Source organism: Garra rufa, chromosome 18 (assembly GCF_049309525.1).
Source record: "Garra rufa chromosome 18, GarRuf1.0, whole genome shotgun sequence".
Taxonomy (NCBI): Eukaryota; Metazoa; Chordata; class Actinopteri; order Cypriniformes; family Cyprinidae; genus Garra; species Garra rufa.
Genome location: NC_133378.1, coordinates 25,722,962 through 25,748,495, shown reverse-complemented (window position 1 = coordinate 25,748,495; position 25,534 = coordinate 25,722,962). Strand labels below are relative to the sequence as shown.

Genomic DNA, 25,534 nt, shown 5'->3' with positions numbered 1-25,534 from the left:
GTTCATTTTCTGTTTCTGTTTTTTTTTTTTTTTTTTTTTACCAGGTTTCCACCACTTTTGTCCCTGGCAACTACCAAGGTTTTGCACTTGTAAACCGCCAGCGCACCAACCGCATTGACAGTGGCTTCTCCATAGAGCTGTCCACAGATGGAACGCAGCTCTCCTACACTAACTTCAACTATCTTGGACAGGAGCCACACTATTGGCAGCTACCCAACGCCTATCAAGGAGACAAGGTAGAGTTTGGCAGCGTCATGTATTTTATCCTCTTTACAAGCCTGCGTTTCTGTTTGCTTACGTTCTATCTTGAAGTATCTTCTCTCGCTTTGAATTCTCTTCAAATGGATTTCTTTCTGCAAATGCGTGCTGCCAAGACCTTTTCTTCCAAAATGTACTTAGTCAGGGCAGCTCCCCTACAGCTTAGAAACATTTTCATAGTGGTTGGAGTGTACACAAAGGCTTTAGTAGGTACTATAAACAAAGTTAGCTGGCTTAGGCTTAATTTGACTGATGTTTTTTGATATTTAGATTTTTATCATTGTTTTGGATGCGATACACTGATTTAAGTGTTTCTGAATCTACTTGCCATTTTTAGAAGTCTTACTCTGCTCGGACTAGACGAGCACACAAGGTAATCCTTGCAGGTTCAACGAGTGATTGTGTTTGTTGACTGTGTCTGATGTTTTGATTTGGCCTGTCATATTTCTAGAATTAGATTGATGCATGAATGAGACATTTTGCCTTGATTGTGATTGGAAGTGCATGGAATGGCATCGTAGACACATTCTGACTTCATTTTCAATCATATAAAGGCCCGTATTAACACCATGTGTTCACACTTGGTGAAAGTGGTCAGTGGCGTTGCTTGTTGTCTAGAAATACAAGTCGTACAAGAAAAAAGTTGTTTGAAGTTCATTAGTTTATAATTTAGCTTTTGCATTGAGATTACAGAAATTGCTTTATTTACAATACTAGAGAGACTCATCATGGATAAAGGACCAACTGAGAAAGGACGTCGCTGTATGGCAGCTAATGAACGATATGGGTAAAGACCTTTTAAGGTCCAAAAGAGCTATTAAGGTATTAGTTTACTTTTACTGTTAGTTATCACCACTGACCTGAATCCTATAGGTGCTTTAACAGTATGACACTGTCATTTTTCACATAACTAATGGGTATTTCTTTAGCAACAGAATGTACTAAAATGAATCTGAAGGTTTGAACTCCCTCTAATCCTTTAATGCTTTTAATAAACGGACTGCTGGAAAACTGATATGCTGAAAGTCACATAATATCTTCATGCATTAACTCTAACTGTAGATGTTTGAATTGAAAGTGATAGAATGCAATTTAGAGAAAAGATTGCATGAGACAAAGTGATGTTGGAAAATCTTGCTGTTTATGAGTGACACCACTTAAACAGAATGAACACTTGAGGTGAGAGCATACGTGGTATCCTGGTTCTTACATTGAGCACTTTCCTGCATGCATTTAATAATCTGTTTGGCTGCATGTCCCATTCTTTCCTCTTAGCTCATTAAACTTTTTGACACATCTGTCTGTTCATTCTCTCTTTGGCTTTGTTTACACTGCGCAAAACCTGGTTTGTTTTTCTGGTCAGATCTATGGGGATGGCTGTTCACACTCTACAAGTGATCATCTTTGTTCGATCCATTTATTTGTTTAGACTCTATGACCTTGAGTCTACACTACCATTCAAAAATTTGGGGTCTGTAAGATTAGTTTTTCTTGAAATAAATACATTTATATCCAAAATAATACTTTTATTCAGCAAAAAGGAGAAGTTCACTTTCAGAACAAGAATTTACAAGTACTCACCCCCTTGTCATCCAAGATGTTCATACACATGTCGTAAAGAAATAGTTTTTTGAGGAAAACATTATAAGATTTCACTCCATACAGTGGACTTCTATGGTGCCCCGAGTTTGAACGTCTAAAAATGTAGTTTTAATGTGGCTTCAAACGATCCCAAATTCCATTGTAAATGATACCAGTCGAGAAAAAGGGTCTTATCTAGCGAAACAATCGTCGTTTTTATTTTTTATTTTTTAAAATGACAATTTATATACTTTTTAACCTCAAATGCTCATCTTGTCTTGCTCTGCCTGAACTCTTGTTTTTCTGGTTCAAGACAGTTATGGTCGAAAAACTTGCATCTTATTTTCTCCCTTAACCTTAAAAAATCATTTCAAAATCATGCTACATCGCTGCAGAAGTACCTACCCAATGTTTGCCAAGTGAACATGCAAAGAAGATCAAACACCCTTAACAAAAAGATAAAACAGCAATGTAGAATGATTTTGAAGTTGAGGGAGAAAATGAGATGGGACTTTTTCGACATAACCTAACTGCCTTGAACCGGAGCAAGACAAGATGAGCGTTTGAGGTTAAAAAGTATATTAAATGTGATTTAAAAAAGAAAAACCCAATCGTTTCGCTAGATAAGGCCCTTCTTCCTTGGCTGGGATCGTTTGAAGCTGCATTTAAACTGCATTTTGGAAGTTCAAACGCAGGCACCATAAAAGTCCACCATATGGAGAAAAATCCTGAAATGTTTTCCTCAAAAAGCATAATTTCTTTACGACTGAAGAAAGAAAGATACGAACATCTTTGATGACAAGGTGGTGAGTACATTATCTGTAAATTTTTGTTCTGGAATTGAACTTCTCCTTTAAATTGATCAAAAGTGACAGTGTAGGCATTTATAATGTTTCAAAATATGTACCACAGTTTCCACAAAAGAAGCAGCAGAACTGTTTTCAGCATTGATAATAAGTAATTATAATGTTTCTTTAGAACCAAATCAGCATATTAGAATGATTTCTGTAGACTGGAGTAAAATTCTTCTTTGTCATCACAGTAATGATTTGAAAATACATTTAAATAAAAAATAGTTGTTTTAAACTGTAATACTATTTTACTCTGTTACTGTACATTTAATAAATAAATGCAACATAAGTGAGCATAGAAAACCTTCAAAAAACATTTAATAAATCTTCCTGACCTCAAAATTATTACTATAATAATGACTGTACTGTAGCATCCGCCCAAGAGATTTTCTATTTGAAGAGGTTTACAACAAACCAGAGGCATTTTACACGTGAACTAGATCCATAATTGCGAACCTATTTACTCTTTGAGGAAAGAATGAGTAATAGTGAATGTACCTAAACATGCCTGTAGCTCCAGACATTTTTGCACACTTTTTCTTTAAGGGGAAAAAAAGCGTTTTAATCTCTTTTCTAAATACATCTATTAAAGGATTAGTTCACTTCCAGAATGAAAATTTCCTAATAATTTACTCGCCCCTATGTCAACCAAGATGTTCATGTCTGTCTTTCTTACTTCAGTCGAAAAGGAATAAAGGATTTTTGAGGAAAACATTCCAGGATTTTCCCCCATATAGTTGACTTAAATGGGAGCAAACAGGTTGAAGGTCCAAATTGCAGTTTCATTGCAGCTTCAAAGGACTCTACACAATCCCAGCTGAGGAATAAGGGTCTTATCTGGTGAAGCGATCTGTCGTTTTATTAATAAAAAATTACATACTTTTTAACCACAAATGCTCGTCTTGCACTAGCTTTGTGAAGCGCATGCATGTCTTCACGCTTTACGGAATCACGTTGGAAAAGTCACAGCCGGTTAGTTCTTCTTCTGTGTACTTTGGTTCAAAAATGTAGGGAAGGGCAAAAAAACTGCATCTCATTTTCTCCTCCAACTCCATTTGTGGTTAAAAAGTATATAAATTTGTATTTTTCTTAGAAAATGACAGATCTTTTTTGCTATATAAGACCCTTATTCCTCGCCTGGGATCACGTAGAGCTCTTTGAAGCTGCTTTGAAACTGCAGTTTGGACCTCCAACCCGTTGATTCCCATTAAAGTCCACTATATGAAGAAAAATCCTGGAAATTTTTCCTCAAAAAACTTCATTACTTTTCTGGATTTTATTTATAAACACACTAACTCTAATATTTGCTGAACAAAGCCTTTGAGTCACTCTCTTTCCTCTTCCATCCGTTTGTCTTATTCTCACTAGCACCCAGCTGATGAAGCACGCAAAATTGATGATGAAATCTGGGCAATCATCACTAATTTCTCCAATGGGCAGTCCCCTTTCCCCTTCTCTTCATCCTCTCAAACTTCCCATTCTTCAATTGAGGCCCAGAATTCTCTATCTCGGTCAAGTGTGCGTGCCCCTTCTTTCCATTCTGGTTTAACTTCCTCTTTAAGGGCCTCTGATGCCCATTCAAACGACCCAGGCCATTCCTCTCACCCTGACTCATCTCAGGTACTGTATGCTCTCACGCAGGTTCATGTTAGGAATTACACCTGGGCTAGTCATCAACGAGTCATCCAATGACAGACTAACTGGATAGTGACTAGTTTTAGATTCGTCATCCATTGTCCTGTGCTATTTTTGAGCATCTCACATTTTAAAGTGATAAGTATCACTATGAAAATCAAAATTGTGATAATTTACTTAACTTCATGTCATTCAAAGCCTGTATGACTTACGGTGGAACACAGAAGATATTTTGAAGAATATTTGAATGAAATCAAAGGAGTTCAAAACATCTTTTGACTTTTATTGTAAGGACAAAGAAAAACTTTTCCCCAACATATCTACCAACTTTCCAAAAATGAAAGCCATATAGGTTTGTGATGCAAGAAATGTGAGACAATTTTCATTTTTGGATAACCTATCACTTTGAAATTAACCACACACACACACACACACACACACACACACACACACACACACACACACACACACACACACACACACACACACACACACACACACACACACACACACACACACACACATGTTGGGTTTACATGTTTTATGGGGACATTCCATAGGCGTAATGGTTTTTATACTGTACAAACCGTACTTTCTATCGCCCTACACCTACCCTACACCTAAACCTAGCCCTCACAGGAGATTGTGCACACTTTTACTTCATCAAAAAAACTCATTGTGCATGATTTATAAGCCTGTTTCCTCATGGGGACCTGAGAAATGTCCCCACAAGGTCAAAATCTACTGGTATTCCTATCCTTGTGGGGACATTTGGTCCCCACAACGTGATGAATACCAGGTACACACACACACACACACACACACACACACACACACACACACACACACACATAAGGTAATGTCATTCAAGCAGTAGCTAGTAGCTTACCACTTTCCTAGTTTACACTAGTAAACATTTTTCTCATTATTCTCAAAAGTTATGTTGTTTGATTTTTGGTTTGGATGTTGGTCTTATCAGCAGGTGGAACAGGGAAAAAACACTGTTGCTCTCCCTAGAGGTCCACGACCTGGCCCTTCTAACAAGGTAGTCACCAGTGAATCCACTTGGCAATCATGGGAAAGTGCCACCCTTTTCTGGGAAAACCAAAATGAAACTTTACAAGGTCACAGTTTAGATTAAGTTGAATAAATATAAACTATATATAAACTAGGATATATATATATATGGAATCTGCAAAATGTATTTTACCAAAATGTTATTTTTTATTAAGTACTGACCTGAATAAGATATTTCACATAAAAGATGTTTACATATAGTCCACAAGAGAAAATAATAGTTGAATTTATTAAAACGACCCTGTTCAAAAGTTATAGACTTACACATACACTTGATTCTTAACGCTGTGTTGTTACCTGAATGATCCACAGCTGTGTTTATTTGTTTAGTAACAGTTGTTCATGAGTCCCTTGTTGTCCTGAACAGTTGAACTGCCTACTGTTCTTCAGAAAAATCCTTCAAGCCCCACAAATTCTTTGGTTTTTCAGCATTTTTATGTGTTTTAACCCTTTCCAACAATGACTGTATGATTTTGAAATCCATTGTTTCACAACGAGGAGTGAAAACTTTTGAATTTGAAGATCAGGGTAAATGTAACTTATTTTGTCTTCTGGGGAACATGTAAGTATTTCTGTAGCTTATGATAGGCAGTACTAAATTAAAATAAATGTGATATTTAGGCAAAATATAAAAATATACACGTCTCCATTCTGTTCAAAAGTTTACACCCCCAGGCTCTTAATGCATCGTTTTTCCTTCTGGAGCATCAGTAAGCGTTTGAAGCTGCAGTAATATGAGTCCCTCAGTTGTCCTCAGTGTGAAAAGATGGATCTTAAAACCATACAGTCATTGTTGGAAAGGGTTCAAATAAACAAAAAGGCTGGAAAACCAAAGAATTTGTGGGACCTGAAGGATTTTTCTGAAGAACAGCGGGCAGTTTAACTGTTCAGGACAATCAAGAGAGTGTAAACTTTTGAACGGGTCTTTTTTATAAACTCAACTTTTATTTTCTCTTGTGGACTATATGTAAACGTCTTTTATGCATTAAAAGCATTTAAAAAGTTGGACCAACCTCAGATTTGTGAACATTATATCAAAGAGGTTAATGTTCAACGAAGTGTAACTGTGAAAGATTAGGCCTTTTACTTATCTAGGAAAGTATGCAAAAGCTAGTCAAGAATTGTTGGGATCAAAGGGTGGATTTTCCCTGTAGGAATGGCTTGAATAGACATTTTTGTATAAAATAGTAAACCAACCTCTCAGTTCCCAAGTGTTCTTATTTCTATCTGCCATGTTTGATTTGGAAGAATTTTTATGAGGTTGTTGAAGTTGTAGTTGATCAGTGACTGACAGGAATAGATTTCTTTCCTTTCTGCTTTGCTTATCTGCTACTTTTCTCTGTCTTTCCCCTTCATCCACGCTTTTACGTATTTCCTTCCGCCTGTGCTCCAGTATGTTTTGGTCTACAATGGTTTCAGCTTGCACCCAGATGACGTGCTCTTCTGGCAGCTCCCGGAGCAGTTCAAAGGGGATAAGGTAAACACATGGATGGGTTCAGGCCCGCCACTACTGATCCCCTCCAGGTTGTCTGATCTGCCTTAGACATTACTGAATCACTACCTGAGCCAAAAGTGGGATAGATGAGCAAGCCAAAACATCAATTATTAAACTAAACCAACCAACCTGGTGTATTAATAACGTCATGTCTAGAGCGTTTATTACTGTGGTGATGACATGAAGTGCTGCTGTAGAGGTTCATATCTGAGGTGTTGAAGTAAGACGTTTTCTGGGAATGTGCATGACTTCAGGTTCATTTGATGCTGTAGAGAAATAACGAGAAGAATAACAAAGTGCAGTAAACTAAAACATAATTGAGATAATGCAATAAAATAATATTGTAAGACAATATCAAGCAGCAAATCGAGTTGTTGTGTATAGGTAAAAATAGCTGGAAGCAAACGAGACCGGATTCCTAGCACAAAAAATTGTTACCAATTGTTATTTGGAGCAGTGGTTTAGACAAATGAGATTCCACATATCCTGTCACTTGTTGCATTTGTGGCTAGATAGGGCATATTTTATTTTATTTTATTTACATTTTTATTTACATTTTTTTTTTTTTACATACATTTTTATTTTATTTTACATACATTTTTATTTTATTTTACAAACATTTTTATTTTATTTTTGATTAACCACATAAAAGCCTTAAATGCAAAAATGTAAAAAAAAATAAATAAATAAAAAAATAAAATCACTATGAAAAAGCAAGCTGGCAAAGTTTATTTAATTTAATTTTGAAATTTTGTTTATATGTAAAAAAATAAAAATAAAACCACTATGATTTATATTATTTTATTTTATGTTTTTGTTTTGTTTTATGTTTTACTTTATTTTGTATTTGTATTTTTGTTTATGTTTATGTTCATTTTTATTTTATTTTTGATCAGCCACATAAAAGCCGTACACGTAAAAATGATAAATAAATAAATAAATAAATAAAATCACTATGAAAAAGCAAGCTGGCAAATTTTATTTAAATGTATTATATTTATTTTATTTTACATTTTTGTTTATATACATTTTTATTTTATTTGTAATCAACTGTATAAAGCTGTAAAAAATAAATAAAAATAAAATCACTATGAAAAAGCAATATGGCATATTTTATTTTATTTTATTTTATTTACATTATTGTTTATATACATTTTCATTTTATTTTCGATCAACAACATAAAATGTAAATGTAAAAAAAAAAAAACACTATAAATCAATCTGACATATTTTATTTTATTTATTTTTTATTTTACATATTTGTTTTATATACACTTATTTTATTTTTGATCAACCACATAAAATGTAAAAATGTACAAAAAAAAAAATAAAATCACTATAAAAAAGCAATCTGACATTTTTGTTTATATACATTCTTTTTTTATTTTTAATGTAAAAAAATTATAAGTAAAAAAAAAAAGTAAAATAAAATCCTATCTAGTAGCTTTTTGCATTTGGAGTTATGATTCAAATAAAGTCAAACATTCCCATGATATACTTTATATCCGTGCCTTTTTTGTGATTCAAAATGAACACTAATTGTATGTTTTTGATTCTCATGTAGGTTGGCGCATATGGTGGAAAGCTGAAATACACCGTCTCCTATGTGCCAGGACCCCGAGGTTCTCCAATAGAAGATGCTGATGTTCAGATTATTGTAAGTATGATAGCAGATGTCATGTGTATGTTATGTGTTTTCTTTTAAGGTTTGACTACTTATTGTTCATCACTATTTCTACAGGGTAATGATATCACGCTGGTGTCACGGCAGCCTTGGAGAAGAGGGCAAGGATCCAGAGAGTCACAGGACTTTGAGATTGTTTTCAGAGAGGTGACAACCCATTCATCCATACTGTCATTCATATTGAAGCAATTCATGTGGTTCAGCATAACATGGATAATTTCTTGTTTGTAGGAACACTGGCAGCGTCCTGATGGCATGCCGGCAACCCGGGAACACCTGATGATGGTGCTCGCTGACCTCGATGACGTCTTGATCCGTGCCTCGTATCACACAGAGATGCGTTCGTCTAGTATTTCGGGGGTCCGCATGGATGTCGCTGTGCCTGAGTACACTGGCCTGGCCCAGGCTTTGGAGGTGGAGCAGTGCCAGTGTCCTCCTGGTTACCGCGGTCTGTCCTGCCAGGTAGGAACAATGCAGCTTTGCTCTGTGACCAACTGGATGAATCGTAGTAAAGGCTTGCTTCCATGCTACAGTGATGATGATGACAGTATTACTGTTGGTTGTAGGACTGTGCTGCTGGATACACTCGCACAGGAGGAGGCTTGTATCTTGGCCACTGTGAGCCGTGTGAATGTAACGGCCACTCGGACTCCTGTCACCCAGAGACTGGCATCTGCACGGTATGAAGCTTTTCCAGTTCTTTAACAGAAGTGCATCCCAGGATGCTTTAAGGGAAGAATGCAGTCCCATTCATACAAGAGTGTTGCTCTCCCTTTTTAGTCAACTTGAACAGTACAGCATACCAAATGTCTTCATAATATATAATACAATAACATAAAATAGGGAAATAATTAAATTAATTATATAAATGATTTAAAATGAATGAATGAATGAATAAAAAGCTATTTAATCAATATTTATTTTTAATCAAAATACTATAAATATTTAAAATAATATTAATTACATCCTAAATGGATAGATGGATAGATAGATGGATAGATAGATAGATAGATAGATAGATAGATAGATAGATAGATAGATAGATAGATAGATAGATAGATAGATAGATAGTAATATATCTAATAGATAGATAGATATATTACTAAGGAAATAAATTCTTTAGTCAACTTGAGCAGCATAATATGTATTTCTTTATAACATATACCAAAATAAAAATAACACATTTAATTAAATAAATTAATATATAATGATCGATTATTATGTATTTAGTTAAAACAATAATATTTTAAAAAAAATCATATAAAAGTATTATCTAAAATGTATATGTATATTATGTCTGTATATTATATATTATTTGTTTCATTAATATGTTAAATATGTATATTATACATGGCATAAATGTTTAAGCTAAATAATGAATAAATGAATTTGCTTTTACTCATAAATTAAATAAATTCCTTAAACAAAATTATTTAAATTTTATCCTAAATAAATACCATAAATAAAATAATTACTTTTAATTACTTAAAATAATATTTTGTATGGTTTATTTAATTGTGTTTATAATGCATTTTATATTTATTGCGTTTATATTAATATTAATAATTCTATTATATTATATTTAAAAAATATTGTTTTTACTCACCCTCATAAATGAAATAAATTCCTAAACAGAATTATTTAATTAAATTTCATTAAATTACTATAAATACATTAAATAATTTACTATTTTAATTGTTTATTTAATTGTATTTACAATAAATTTTTTATATTAATTATATTAAAATAATATTATATATTATATTATTTAAATTTATAGAATTGCATTTGATTTTATATTATTGTTATGGTATATATTTGTATTTATAATGCATTTTAATATTAATTATATTTAATAATATTAAAATAATATTCTTATATTATATTATTAATAAATATTGCTTTTTCTCACCCTCATACTTAAATAATACTTAAGTATAAATTGCCTGTACTCACTCTCATAAAAGTAGTCTATATCACACGTGATATCTCTTTGACCCTTAGAACTGCCAACACAACACCAGGGGAGAGCTCTGTGAGCAGTGTGCTGATGGCTACTTTGGAGATCCGACTGCTGGAACCCCTGAGGACTGCCAAGCATGTGCCTGCCCCGGCACTGACCCCGACAACCAGTTAGTCTTAACTTACACCTGTAAACCTTACCTGACCCTGCCAGCTCCTGTATTCACAATATCTGCCTCACTTGCAGGAAGGTTTTTAATAGTCATTATATGTGCAGGTTCTCTCGTACCTGTGAAAGTCTGGGTAACGGAGGCTACCAGTGCACTGCCTGTCAGCCCGGCTACACTGGCCAGTATTGTGAACGGTATGCTCACGCTTCCTATACTGTTACAATGGAATTCAATTACGTTTGTTCAGACGCTATTATTATCACTACAACTTTAAATGTGACACTCTTCTTTCTTCATAGCTGTGCAACTGGATATGTCGGAAATCCACAAGCAAGAATCCCCTGCCGTAGTGGTATCTGTTCATTTACTATTACTCTTAATGACCCCATGAAATTAAAATTGGGGTCTCTACACAAGCAGTTGAGGCACATCGATGGGCCTCTGTATTTGTGAAGCAGCATTTCTATTGGACAAATTATGATACAATGTGTTTGTCTTTCATCAGTTGCTGCGTCTTTAGTGGTGAAGGTGTATCCAGAAAGGGTTCAGGTGGCGCAAGGAATCCCAGTCACTCTCAGGTGCCAGGTGTCTGGATATCCACCACACTATTTCCACTGGTCCCGTGAGGATGGACGCCAAATCTCCAGCACAGCAGAGAGACGCAGACAAGGTACTGCCCACATTCCTACAATCATGTTCAGATGACTAGTACACAATTTCTCAAGATGCCACAAATGTAGAAAGCAAGCACTAAAAATAGATTCAAATGCTTAGTTTCATATTGCATGTATCCTTTATGAAGAAGCAACTACCATAATACATTGCGACCAAGCCCAAGATTTAAAGTACAGTAAAAACAGATATATTTTTACAATTTAAAGGGGACATCGGAAGCACAATTCACTTTTACATGGAGTTTGCATATAAATGTGTCTTAGCAGTCAGTGTGTGGACACAACCACCCTACAATAAAAAAAATCCATTCACTTTTTTTTTTAAACCCAAAAAACATGAACAGTCTCGATTATCAAGCTGTTTTAATTTTCTGAACAGTATGGTGTCATACTGCTCAGGCCCCACCTACGACTTTGTAGTTGGATGTAAAAGTGAACATAAGTTAGTTTTAAGTTAGTTTTGTGTTTGATGGAAGCGCACCACAGAATACACACAAAAAAAAAAAGAAAAAGGGGTGGAGTAAACAGTAGCTTATTATCATTTAAAGAGACATTCACCAAAACAGGTCGCTGTGAACAGAGGTGAAAAGGTTTTTTTTTTTTTATGGCCATTGAAGAATTTTAACCAAAGTATTTGCAGACATTTTATGAAGACCCTAAAGAATCATACCAACGTGTGGAAAATCTGGTGTTTACAATTTTAAAATGTAATTTATTCCTCTAATGGCAAAGCTAAATTTTCAGCTTCTTTATTTATAATATGTGAAATCATTCTGATATGCTGATTTGCTTCTCAAGAAACATTTTTTATGTATTATCAGTGCTGAAAACAGTTGTGCTGCTTACCATTTTTGTTGAAATTGTCTTTTATAGCTTTTGTACGTATCTTTGAAGAAGAACGGAAAGTTCAAAGTAACAGCATTTATTTGAAACAGAGCATTTTTGTAGCATATATAAAACAGCACAAGTGATAGTAAGTTCATAATTATGGGAAACCTTTTCATTCCACATCGCAGGAGAGGAGCTACATTTCCCCAGTGTGCAGCCTAGTGATGCTGGCGTTTACATCTGCACCTGCCGAGACCAGCGCAGCTCTAATAGAAGCAAAGCTGAGATTGTTGTTACAAGTAAGGCACTTTATTTTTTAATAACCATAGAAAAAACGATGTATGTTTTTAAAGGTTGCGTTTGTTTTCCCCTTAAGATGCATTTACAGTAGAACAAAAATCTGGTTGTGATTGCTCATTAAGAACATGTGTGTAAATTTGGATAATGTGAGTATGTATGTATTTGACATTGACATTTGAAGAAACGTATGAATTTAATGCTTTTGAGTCATTTAGTGTTTGTAGTTGGAATATTTATAAATTACTTTTAGAATTTTTTATATTAGGGATGTAACAATATTCAAATTTCACAATACGATAATATCTCAATATGAAGTCTGTGATACGATATTTATTGCAATATTTAAAAAAAAAAAGAAGACAAATGAAGACTTGGTGGGAAAAAATTAAAAATTTGTACATTTTAAAGTGAAATTATTCTTTCTAATGCACTTTGAGAGCTCCAGCCCATGTTCTTAACTAAGAAACCTTAAGTCAAAAAAAGTCTGTGAATTGACTTGTACCTAAACTTTAAAGGGAGCTCAACCCTCTATTTATGTGTGGTATACTGTCTTAGTCTAAATTACATTCAGTCAGTGTTTAAACTGCTAACTGTCAGCAATTCATACTGCACTTTTAAGCTTTTATTTTGATGGAAATGGTCAGTTTTTCAGTGAAAACAGGCTTACAAAAATGCGTCTCACTACAAATCTAGTGAAATTCTGTAATCATCTGGCGCGAAAATAAAGTGACGAAAACTGGTGGCCGTTGCGTTAGCAAACGCATGCAACACTCACATCACATGCAATAAACGAGTTCACTGCATTCATTGTCAACTGCCCAGAAAACACGGGATCACGAGCTGATTGCCTGAACAAAGTGCGTGATTCGCTTTGAAACACAGCGAAAAGATTTGATGAAGGGACAGATACTGTGCCAAGGCATAAGAGCCCAAAACTTTTAAAGACCTTTTATATTAGAATAAGTTTAAATATATTTCAAAAACTACCTTTTTGCCCGGAAGACCTATCAATTCATATCGTCATGTGACCACGATGATATTGAGACAGTTTTGCTATCGCGATACCACAATATTGATAATACCGATACATCCTTATTTTATATTATTTAAATGCATTTATATTTATTAATTTAGCCTTTTTATGGGACACATTGGTCAAGGTAGAAAAACATTTTTCTTTTTTGATTGTCAAACCCCCTTTTCCCCCACCAGCTTTACCATCCAAACCTATTGAAGTGTTTATCGAGGAGCCCAAACTACAGAGTGTGACGGTGGGATCTACAGTGAGCTTCATCTGCACAGCCAAAAGCAAGGTATGAATGTCATCTGCGCACACATCCATCACAGACATAACCTTAGCCTCCCTGACTTCCAAAACAGATGGAAGAGAGCGAGAGAGATAGAGAGCAGGATTTGGCTGTGAGTATGAATGACTGCAAATGAAAATATTTGAGGACATGTGCTTCTCCCGCAGCTGCCAGCGTACACCCTGGTTTGGACCCGCAAAGGCAACGGCAAGCTGCCTAACCGGGCCATGGATTTCAATGGAATCCTGACCATTCATAACGTTCAGCCTGAGGACGCAGGCTTCTATGTTTGCACGGGTTCCAATATGCTTGGCATGGATGAGGGCACAGCTAGACTCTATGTCCCAGGTTTGTGATTGGCACCACATCCTCTAAACCTCCCTACCTGCCTTTTAGTTTTTTCAGTCTTTTTCAAGTTGCATGCCCCTTTGCTTTTTCTTCCTGGCCGCATTTTTGTGCAAAATTCAGCTTTGTCTTCTGGACAACAGCATGGCGAACTCTTGTTTTTGTGTTTAAATTATTGCATTAATCAAAAAATTTGTGCTTTTTGATTACTTCCTGAGTTTGTTTTTTCTACTTACACAAACTTAAAAGGCTTCTCATGTTGCCAGTGTAAAATCTTTACGCCAAATTGATACAGCTTGTGAATGAAAAGCAAAACTCAGATATATTACATTTTGTACTCAATAACTAAGTGCTTTTTCAATCAAGTCCAATCCAGCACCTGAAATAATAAGTTTTTCTTAATACAAATTTGTGATTATTTCTTTCTCATGCTCACAAAGGGTGTTGCAAGCTAAAATCTTGAGCAATTTTGGGTCGTTAATATTGTTAACTTAGACTTTGTTCTTGAATGTTATTAATTTAGGACTTCTCATAAATTCCCATAATGCTTATTTTGTTATGTGACTCACATATGAAAGCAATCAGAACACCTGTGGTGTACAAAACAGACTCCCATGAAGACTGACAGCAATTTAGTCATATTAAACGTTTGATATAAACGTTTTCTCAGTAGGAGTTGTTGTTTTTTTTGTTTAGAATATTATGCAGTTGCACAATGAATTGAGGTTCACTGTCTTTCTTTCTTTAGTCGCAAAGGAATTACGTTTTTGAGGAAAGCCTTCTAGGATTTTTCTCCATATAGTGGACTTCAGTGGTGGCCAACGGGTTGAAGGTCCAAATTGCAGTTTCATTGCAGCTTTAAAGGGCTCTACATGATCACAGCCAAGAAATAAGGGTCTTATCTAGCGAAACGATTGGTCATTTTCTTAAAAAAAACCCAAAAATGTACAGACTTTTTAACCACAAATGCTCATCTTGTAGTAGCTTTGCAATGCGCATGTGCATCCTCACACATTTCGTAGTCACATTGGAAAGGTCACATGTGGTTAGTTCTATGCCTGTGTACTTCAGTTCAAAAAGGTAGGGTGAAAAACTTATCACTTTCTCTTGACTCAACTTCAAAATCGCCCCACATTGTTGTTTTAGGGCGTTTGACTTTCTTTACACGTCTGCTTTGCAATCACGTGAGGCAGAGCTAGTGCAAGATGAGTACTAGTGGTTAAAAAGTATATACATTTGTATTTTTCTTAGAAAATGACAGATTGTTTAGCTAAATAAGACCCTTATTCCTCGGCTGGGATTGTGTAGAGCGCTTTGAAGCTGCTTTGAAACTGCAGTTTGGACCTTCAGCCCGTTGAGAAAAATCCTGAAATGTTTTCCTCAAAAACCTTAATTTCTTTTCAGCTCAAGAAAGAAAGACATTTTGGATGACATGGGGTTAGTAAATATCAGTAATTTTTCATTCTGGAAGTGAACTTCTCTTTTAAATTCTGTGATACATTTAGCATTAAAAGGATTTTGGGAATGATTTAGTCATTTATACACTAACATTGAGCAAAAATTTAGCAAAATATGCACATTAAATTGAATATAAAAATTCAGTTTGCTAAGACATTTGTTCTGATTTAGTTTAATGAATAAAAGGCCTAGTGATTTGGCCTTGATTCTGTTTAGTAGCGGTCAGTAAAATCAGCTGCTGGTGTGATTGGGTGTTGTCATGGTGGTGGTTCTGTGTCAGTCTTCTTACTAGTGGGGGATCTGTGTCTTAATTTCCGGGCATATCTACTGTCATTTCTCTCCTGAGGTGGTCTTTTGGGTATAGGTGGTTTTTAATAAGGTAGGGAGGTGTCATGAATACTGGGACTCGTCAGCCAGAAGGACTGCAGGCACAATCCCGTTTCCGACTCCAAGATGTGATTCCACCTCTAATTGAAATGTTGTTCAGTTTTGTGTTTGAAAATGGTGCTATTATTAGTGCAGTAGTTTGAATGTTGACTTTGTCCACGAGTGTCATATTTTCCATTTCAAATTGTTTCTTTTTCTTCTCTGTTTGGTCATCCAAATGAGTTTGAAACTGCCAGTGGTTTAGGCAGTGTGAGATTTTTTTTATGATATATATTATGTTATGCATCCGTTTCTTAACAGGTTTTGTAAACACAGCTACATTTAGTAGTAATTGGAGACGTTTAATAGAAAATGTCTTTCAGATGTTGCCAACAGTGATGTGTACTGTAGTTTTTGCTTAGAACTTAATTCCATATTTATTTTCGCTGTTATGACAAATTACTGTAAAAAAAAAAAACAACAACGTTGGTTTATGTTACAAACAGTGAGTAATATAACAGAAATTATGTTTTGTTGACTTTAAGGTTTTATGTGTATAACAGATTTCAAACGGTTTTTCATGCATTTGTGTTTTTGTTCAATATCATGTATGTTTTACACTAGAACGGTGCTTTAGAACTTTTTCCTTTTGATTTTCTTTTTAATCAAGCAAGTAGGTATATTCAGTTATTCTAGTAATTAAAAGAATATTTAATTTTGTACATTTTGAAATGGTGCTGTATCTTGAGAAAAGATGATTTTTTTTACATTATGATTCCACTGTATTTGATTTGTCTAAACTGTGAAATGCATGTACAAATTATTCTTTAAATGGTGAACATATTAAAAGAATAACAGGATGGAAACTGAAATCCTAAGGTAGACTTTTATCAATCACAAGCTGTATTCAAAGAAAATAAGAAAATACATTACGAATGTTTATCCCGAGGTAAAGCTTTTACATGTGTTGTGTTTTGATACTAACCAGCATGCTTTGATTTCATCTGAGTGCTGTTTCTTCCACTCCCCTTTTAATTACAGACATTGTGCTTACCTTACACTCATTTTAAAATGTCTTCTAAATGTCTACTTAATGTGCATTGAGTTTTCAGTAGGAAAACTCAATGCCCTCTTTGATTCTCAATGGGGCAAACTTTTGCTTGCCATTTTACAGCAACTATTCTTCATGAACTTTTCCATTATTGACTATAATCTCACATGACAAGTGTTGGTTGTAAATCAATGATACTGGAGCATAATGGCGTAATTGGGAAGAACTTAATTTGCCTTGCTAAAAAGCCAATGAGAAGCTTCCTTGTACAAATAAGCTTTATGTGTTGTATATCTCAGTCTGTAGTCCAGGGATTTTGAATTGTATATAAGCAGTATATAAGTATCAACCCTCCCTTAGGCATTTTAAGAGACATTTGTAGAGGTAACTGTGAAAACATGATTTACTTTCATGGAAATGGAGTTTTCTGAAACTTATCTAGAGATAATTTGATCCCAAACTATTTAAAGTATAATTTCACGGCAGCATTGTAACAAAAGAGATGCACAGACGTTATGGAGCTCAAAAGTCATGAAGTCTCCAAGTTGAGTGGCATATGCTTTAAATCATATTGAAATGCTTGGAGGCACCGGTGCGCCACTCTCACAGAACCTTCTGGAGACTCGCTTGACAGTATCTGCCTGTCCATCATTCACAGAGGCTTCTCAGTCACAGATGTTTTACACAGCCTATGAGATGTTTGAAGGACATAGAAAGCGTAAGTCCACATGGTTCTCTCCCTCCAGGCCTGGAAGGACCCGTTTCTTTCACGCATGCAACCTTCATGCCTTGCATGCTTTTACCATCTCAAGTAGTGCCCAGGTACAACCAAACTATGAGCACAGTGCTAATTTCACAAAAATAACTTTTGTAGCCACCAAAGTTTTATAAATATTATTTATTTTTTTAATGTCAATGTTTATGACCACATTTTGTTTACATACTGTACATGTGTTGTTAAGTTGTACACAGGAGCATTACTTGATCTGGCTAAGCTTTCATGGCTCATATGGGTCCATTGAAAGAGTGAAGTTGCATGCTTGCACACATGGGGACTTCTCTCTGTTGCTGAAGTGTGTTTTGTATGATTCTTAAATTGTCTGAAACATATTTTTGGTACTCAAGATCAGTTCTGTATCAGATTGGTAATGTTAATTATTTTTGCCTGTTGCTCTTCATGTTGTCATACTGTATGTGTCCAAACCTCCAAATATCACACTTGTTACCTAACAGAGAGGGGTCCCCTGCACATTTCATCAGCCCAGTATCATGCTTTTGATATGCAAGAATATTTCAAAGATCATGCTGTGCCTCATTTATAATGGTCATCACTCATGCATACATGTCCAGTGGACTTAACTTGGCTTTCTCAAGTTATTTACTGTATTTTAAAAGATGGTTTCACTTTAGTATGAATGTACATGATTTATGATGATCGATGGTTAGGTAGACAGGATATATGAACACATGGGTGAGTATATTGATTGGTGGAGAAATTGTTGATAGACTGATAGATGGGTTTATGTATAGACAGAAATTTGGGAGGGTAGATGGGTCAATTGAAGAATATGTGACTAGAGGTGTAGATATTTGATGGGTGCATGAATGTATAGACATAAATGGGTGGGAAGGTAGATAGATAATGAGTAGATTGATAGAGTTGGGTAGGTAAACTGAAAAATAGATGAATGGATAGATAGGTGTGTAGGTAGAGATAAGTGGGTAGATATATATTTTAGGTTGTTTGGGTGGGTAGATTAGATGGTAAATTAGTAAATGGCTGCTGGATAAATGGATAAGTTGAAAATAGATGTTTGGGTAGACAGTTATGTGGTTGAGTTGATGTTTAGACAGATGCATGAGGTGGTTGGGTGGATTTATGGATATGGAGACAGGTGATTATATAGATGGTATAGATAAAAAGGTAGACATGAATAGATGGATTAGATTGGGTAAACAGTAGAGAAATGGATAGTTGAGTAGGTAGATGGTGTAGACAGTGATGGGTGGGTAGATAGATGAGTAGATGAATCAAAAAGTGGGTAAACAGCTGTGTGGTTGGGTGTACAGTCAGAAAGATGGGTGGGTAGACAGCTAGATGGATGGCTGGATGGATATATGTGTAGACAGTTGGGTGGCTAGATGGGTCTCAAAATGCATAGAAAAAAAGTACTTTTCTAAGTTATGGACCAAAATAGAAACTCTATTTGTGAACCCATTACGGAAAAAGTAATGCTCTAAATGCCAAGCCGGCTAAATGAGCACTATAGATAAAAGTGGGTGGGTAGCTGAGTAGGTAGATGGATGTTATACAGAGATGAATGGGTTGATGGATAAATGAGTAGACTGGTACGATTGGGTAGATAGAAGAGTGAAAAAATGGGTGAGTAGATAGTTTTATACAGCTAGATTGTTGGGTAAATGGATAGCTATGTAAAAGGATAGATTGGTGATCATACAGATGGTATAGACAGAGATGGGTGGGTAAATGTGAAGATGTATGGGTAGGTAGATACACATGAGTAGGTTGATTGAGTAAACTGATGGATGGGTAGATGGATAAATTGAAAAATAGATGGGTGGGTAGACAAATGGATACTTGAGTAGGTGGATGGTGTAGACAGTGATTGATGTGGTTTTGTGTATAGACAAAAAGGTGGGTGGGTAGACAGCTAGATGGTTGGGTGGATGGATATATGTGTAGACAGTTGGGTGGGTAGATAGGCCTCAAAATGCATAGGAAGTACTTTTCTAAGTTATGGACCAAAATAGGAACTCTATTCGTGAACCCATCACGGAAAAAGTAACGCTCTAAATGCCAAGCCGGCTAAATGAGCACTGTTCAGTCACTGAGAAGCAGACCGGAGCTTAACACAGAGCTTACACAGACCAGTAGCCCGCCCTAGTTGGTGAAAGAAAGCTTTCTTTTGCTCTGTTGCCCTGGAATCCCTATAGATCGAGGGCTCGGCGTCTAGCCCAGTTGGCACAGACAGCAGTGAAGGCCTCGCCCTGCCAAACCCCGTCTGCCACTTCTCATCTCCTCAAGCTGGCTGCCAAGAGACATGATTTGAGCATCAGCTCTGGCAGCCAGACACACGCTGCATACGCTGTCACACCACTATCACTTCATAAACACGCTCACAAACAGACCTTTCTCAAATTGTAGATCTGTTTTCTGTCTTCAGAATTTTTCCCCATTTGCCTTGTTGCATTTCAGTACTTATAATAGAGACCACACAGCAAGATAAATGGGGGAAAAACATGATCAGTTAATTAGCCTGACATTACAAACCATTTAGACTATGAATGAGAAATTCATTTCACTGAAAATGTACTCGACCTCTTCCGTCATCTAAAGGGGGTAAGGTCTGTTCTGAATAGGCATTATCTGTAATGACTGGTACTTCAGTTTGAAGTGTCCTACTCCTGTCTGTGATTAACTGGTTTCTACCTCACTGTAGCTGCTGAAGGGGCTCAGCCGGTGGCCACAGTAAATCCACCTGTGCTGACAATCCAACAGGGCCAGCGGGCAGAGTTCCGCTGCACAGTGACTGGTAACCCCACCCCTGCTGTGGAATGGATAGGTGAGCCAATCTACATTTGAGCATTTAAGTTCATATATTAATTTGTGGTCAAGTAGGACATGTTTGACATCTTACGTTGGTTCTAGATCAACATTTCTGCAAAAACCCAAAGAAGACCCTTATGAAAAAGAAGTAGCATACTTAAAAAAAAAACATACTTATTATGGAAACACATCTTCGGAACACAATTTAGGATATTTTGGATGAAATCCGACCCTGCATAGACCCTGTGTTAAGGTTGTGTTTTTTTGTTTTTTTTGTCAGGAGGTTCTGGTAAACGAATCAGCTCAAAAGCTGTCATTCGTAACGGGCTGCTGACCATCCCATCTGTGGATCGATCGGATGAGGGCGAGTACATCTGCAAAGCCCTGAACACACATGGCGAGCACACAGCCCGAGGAGTTCTTCATGTTCAAAGTACATGTCCGACACCAGAATACTTCAAGATTTACAGTTTAACAAGCTCCCGAAGCTCACAAGTGAGTTCTCCTTTGCTTTGTAACTGATGTTTTAGGTACAAGTCAACCTCATGGTCTGCCCCACGTACAAGTGAGCCCTCCACGGGTGGAAATTCATGAGGGTGAGACTTTACGGTTGTACTGCAGGGCTGTTGGCAGTTCCACCCCTGCTCTCACATGGAAGAAAAGAGGTGGTTCACTGCCACCACAGGTGAGGAAAAACTATTTCTCCTTTTGTCATTCATCCTGTTACTCAATCAGGGTTTGATGATATTTTGCCTGTTTTTGCCTCCTTTGAGTTTTTCTTTCTGTTTCATCCCGTGTCTTGGTGTTTGTTCAGGCAATTCCTTCTCACGGTTTCCATCAGTTTAAAAGCAACAGTCTCGATGTGTTACAGAGACGTATTGAGGAGCTACAGGTCTGTCCATCTGTCTGATGTCTGTCACACGCGTCCCATCCCACCTGTCTCGCTTCACTCACCCTCACCAAAATCTATGTGAACTAAATGCATGATTCGTTTAATCATTCACGTGACATCCATTTGATTTTTAGCCAAAAAAGATTACTTTTGTGAGTACAAACAATAGTTCGTTTGCTTAGTTTTCAGTTTGCACTGATAAACAGGTGTGCTGGTTTTAGTTATCAAAGAGTATGTACAGTGTGGTGCAAAAGTCTACATTGTTTTCCCAAAAAATAGAAATTTGCTAAATTTACTCACTCTTAGGACTTCTGAGATGTAGATGAGTTTGTTTCTTCATCAAAACAGATTTGGAGAAATTTAGCATTACATTACTTGCAAATCAATTAATCATCTGTGGTGAATGGGTTTCGTCAGAATGAAAGTCCAAACAGTTCACAATAATCTATCATTAAGACATTTTTATGGTTCAAGCATGTGGCGCTGAAACCCTATTGTAATTGTTAGAATGGTGACAGATCAGTGGTCTCCTCATAAAACTGATCTTGCAGACCAAACCGTAAGTTGTAGAGACTTGAAACTTGGAGGTATGGTAGTACTCACATCGCCGTTAACGTCACCAAGGCTCGCCCCAATCAGCCTGAGGGGGATGTACAGCGATCGAAAGTACAAAATCCCTCATAAGTCCTAAACCTTCAGTCGAGGCTCAAGAGTCTTATGTTGTTGGAATCCTTGGCTCCTGCGGGGTAATTTTGGAATTTTTGCGAAACCTATTACGAACTAGTCCTAGGTTTTTCGCCGATCGGAACCAAACCAGTGCAGAAAGATCCTCTGGAGAGCGAATATCAATTATTAACAAAAAAAGTCTTCCTTTCAACTCACCATCGCAAAGGGATGTCAAAATGTTTGAAAGGAGCAGAGCCACTTTTAGTAAAATGCCTATAGACGTTTTTCCTGAACACGGAAGTAAGTCCGACTCTTAACTGAAAGAATGCTTTGCATTTCCGGTCTGCATTGTTTCTAGTCAAATTAGGGTATATTCTGAGCTAATAAACTAATGTTAAACCTATTAAAATGTTTTTAAAAAGCACATGGCTCCATAGCGCCATCACTTGGCAATGTCGCAATGACCGTCATTTGTCAGTGCCTCACTTTAATACGTGTGTAGATGACACGAAGCAGCGGATGTTAGCTACATTAAAAACAGATGGACGCTATTTGAATGGGTTCCTATGGAAACCGGAACAGAAAAGCATTCAATCTGACGTTAGAATTCGTAATGGCGGCGCTCATCGTTTACTCAGGAAAAAGGTCTATAACTCCTGAACAGAATGAGATATCTTTGCCAAACTCAGAACACTTATGTAAGAGCTCATTCTGAGGTTGCAGTACAAAAATTGTTTTGTTAAATGATTGAGATGATGTCCAAGTTTGCAAGCTAGTCCTAGTTTTTTTTTATGGAATAAATCACTGCAGAACAATTCTCTGGATTCTCTAGGTCAATATTTATTAAAAAAAAAAATTAAATGGGGGTTGTTTAAAAAAATGGGCCTGTCCGAATGACTCAAAATCATATAAATCCTAAAGGAAAACTCAAAACTTCACAAAACCTGGTGAGCACATGCGACAGGTAGTTCTAAACAAAACAAAACAAAACATAATGTTTCTATGGTAAATTAACTGTACCTCTATCCATAATATTGCTTTCTCCAGTGAAATAGTCTTCTCCAGTGATAATAGATCTGAGATCAAGCACTAATTGCAAGCAAAAACAGTTATAATATGTGGATTTTGATGTGAGAGGACAAGAAGGGATGGACTTTATAACTAAAGGAAGTGTTATTATGGATTATATTTTGGCTTTAACCAACAATTTAACGTTAATGCCGTAATGCTGGTTTGTGCCTTGCAAATGTGCAGCTTTTCATTTCACAAGCCGTTAATTGATAGACTGGAGGTGTGGGGATTATTGTGATGTTTTTATCAGCTGTTTGGACTGTCATTCTGGCGGCACCTATTCACTACAGAGGATCCATTAGTGAGAAAAAGTATTTAAATAAGAAATATGGCAAAATAAATAGCCAAACAGAAGCAGTTTCACTGGTGGACCCATATTTGAACCCCACTGTACATGTTATTGCACTGTTAGATTTGGGTTATTCGAGATATGAGAAATGGCCGTCCCGTCCCATGCTGCTGGAGGGCTTTGGTGTCTTGCGTACCTTGTGTCTTTGTGGACTGGTTTGTTCTGCCTGAGAGCATCGCTGCATTGTGTCAGCTTTTCCCAGGGTGTGCTCTGGTCTGCCGTGCGGCCATGCAGAAATTCTGTGTGCTCTAGCAAACGGGTCGCTTTGAAAATTTGTGAATGGTTTCAAACACTCATTCAACCAAGCCTGCCCCATCCCGGCTCTACTGCCGCCACGCTTCAGTTGATCAGAGTTAAGCAGCTTTACTCCTGGATAAAAAAAAATATCACACCCTCCCTTCTGAATACAGTCGTGTTTTCCTTTGCAGATTGTACACTACAGATGTAACTTACAGTTTAAGAGTTTCTTTGCTTATGTGTACAACTATTGTCGAAAATTTGACATCATAGTTGTGCTAATCGCATTCATGAATCGCCATCATCTATAAGAAATTCTAAATATGTTCACATTTTACGTTTTACAGGCTTGGATGTCTCTAGATGTAGGATTTACTGTAGATATATGTTGTGTAGTCACTAGCTGCTTTAACTGTCCACTGTCACTATGTCTCGTTGTGTGAAATAATCACTGTCACCAATGCAATTAATCAATTACAGGTAATTGCAGGTTAATCATCTGCTAATATAGACCTGTAGCACCATAAATGTAACACCAATGATTAATAACCAGGGGTGCACATAAGTTTTTCAGTCTGGAGATTTGGTCTGGTGCTCACGCTGCATATAGTGTGACCCATTAACTATTACTATAAGCGAACAAAACTCGCATATTTTGCTGATTATTGCTAATGAAAATGGTCAATTATCATCATGTTTTGGGCTGAACTAATAAGTCGGACGGGAAAAAACATTTGGTTTACTATAGACTGCAAAAAGTTAGAACAAATCAAGGAGAAGAATGTTTGTGCCAGACTGAACCAGGTTTTTCAGGACAACAATATTTGACAACATTTGTGTTTGTTCTTATCATTTTCAGTCAGGTAGGTGAAATATTAGGCTAATATCTTAATTAATACTGCTCGTACCACCAATATTGTGCCCTTTCCTGCTTACCAAGTCTTTCTCTGTATGATTTAGCATCTTCCGCATGTTTTTCCGTGGTTTAGACAGCATAAATTTGCAAAACAACGTATTCAGGGGTACATTAACCATGCAATCCATGCTGTTGTTTATATCTGAATATCGCCAATATGGCTGCGCATCATGGTAACTGACCAAATCGAGATCTTAAATGTTAATTGTGCAATAACAGCTGTCAACCATGTCAGTACGCCCAGTGGATTTTTATATTTTGGTCATGTGCGCGCATCTGCGCTCCACTTATGTGCACCCCTGTGAATAACAATCTCTTATGAGGCATACAAATTGCACTGTGTCTTAACCAGACGCAACACAAAAAGTCTCAAGTGTAAATAAGCAACCTTTGCATTTTGTGAGCCATTTGGTTTGTCCGCCATTTTGCGCAAGGTAGTCCTTCCAGAACGGAAACTTTTTGAAAACAAGTAGCATATCTCATGTATATTAATTATCAGAATAACCAGAATGTGTTTATGAACAATTTTGTTGCGTCACATCGCACTTTTGCGTTCAGTTTGTCACTAGTCTTGGTTGAGATACGGTGGTAGCCTCATAACAAAAATCACTAAAATCATAAATGACTAAAATGATAAACTGTACTTAATTTTTTAAAAGTTTATTTGCAGGTGTTGCTGTATATTAATGTATTTAAACTTTTATTTATTGTAAGTCTTGTCAAGGCAAGGTAAGTAAATGTTAATGCTGTTGTTTATTCTGCTCACCCAACTCACTTGATGCTCACAAAAAGT

General features: G+C 36.3%; 1 protein-coding gene across 1 annotated transcript in view; it reads left to right on the top strand.

Moving 5' to 3' along the window:
* Window positions 1-25,534, top strand: part of LOC141290585 (basement membrane-specific heparan sulfate proteoglycan core protein-like) — a 98,942-nt gene that overhangs the window by 53,275 nt on the left and 20,133 nt on the right. The window contains exons 34-50 of the mRNA XM_073822701.1: window positions 45-236; window positions 8,462-8,554; window positions 8,639-8,728; window positions 8,813-9,043; window positions 9,148-9,261; window positions 10,586-10,713; window positions 10,821-10,907; window positions 11,013-11,065; window positions 11,219-11,383; window positions 12,404-12,514; window positions 13,728-13,828; window positions 13,990-14,170; window positions 17,701-17,760; window positions 20,504-20,626; window positions 20,891-21,043; window positions 21,141-21,295; window positions 21,425-21,502. Coding sequence (XP_073678802.1) covers window positions 45-236; window positions 8,462-8,554; window positions 8,639-8,728; window positions 8,813-9,043; window positions 9,148-9,261; window positions 10,586-10,713; window positions 10,821-10,907; window positions 11,013-11,065; window positions 11,219-11,383; window positions 12,404-12,514; window positions 13,728-13,828; window positions 13,990-14,170; window positions 17,701-17,760; window positions 20,504-20,626; window positions 20,891-21,043; window positions 21,141-21,295; window positions 21,425-21,502 — 2,115 coding nt within the window. The remainder of the gene's footprint in view (window positions 1-44; window positions 237-8,461; window positions 8,555-8,638; window positions 8,729-8,812; window positions 9,044-9,147; window positions 9,262-10,585; window positions 10,714-10,820; window positions 10,908-11,012; window positions 11,066-11,218; window positions 11,384-12,403; window positions 12,515-13,727; window positions 13,829-13,989; window positions 14,171-17,700; window positions 17,761-20,503; window positions 20,627-20,890; window positions 21,044-21,140; window positions 21,296-21,424; window positions 21,503-25,534) is intronic.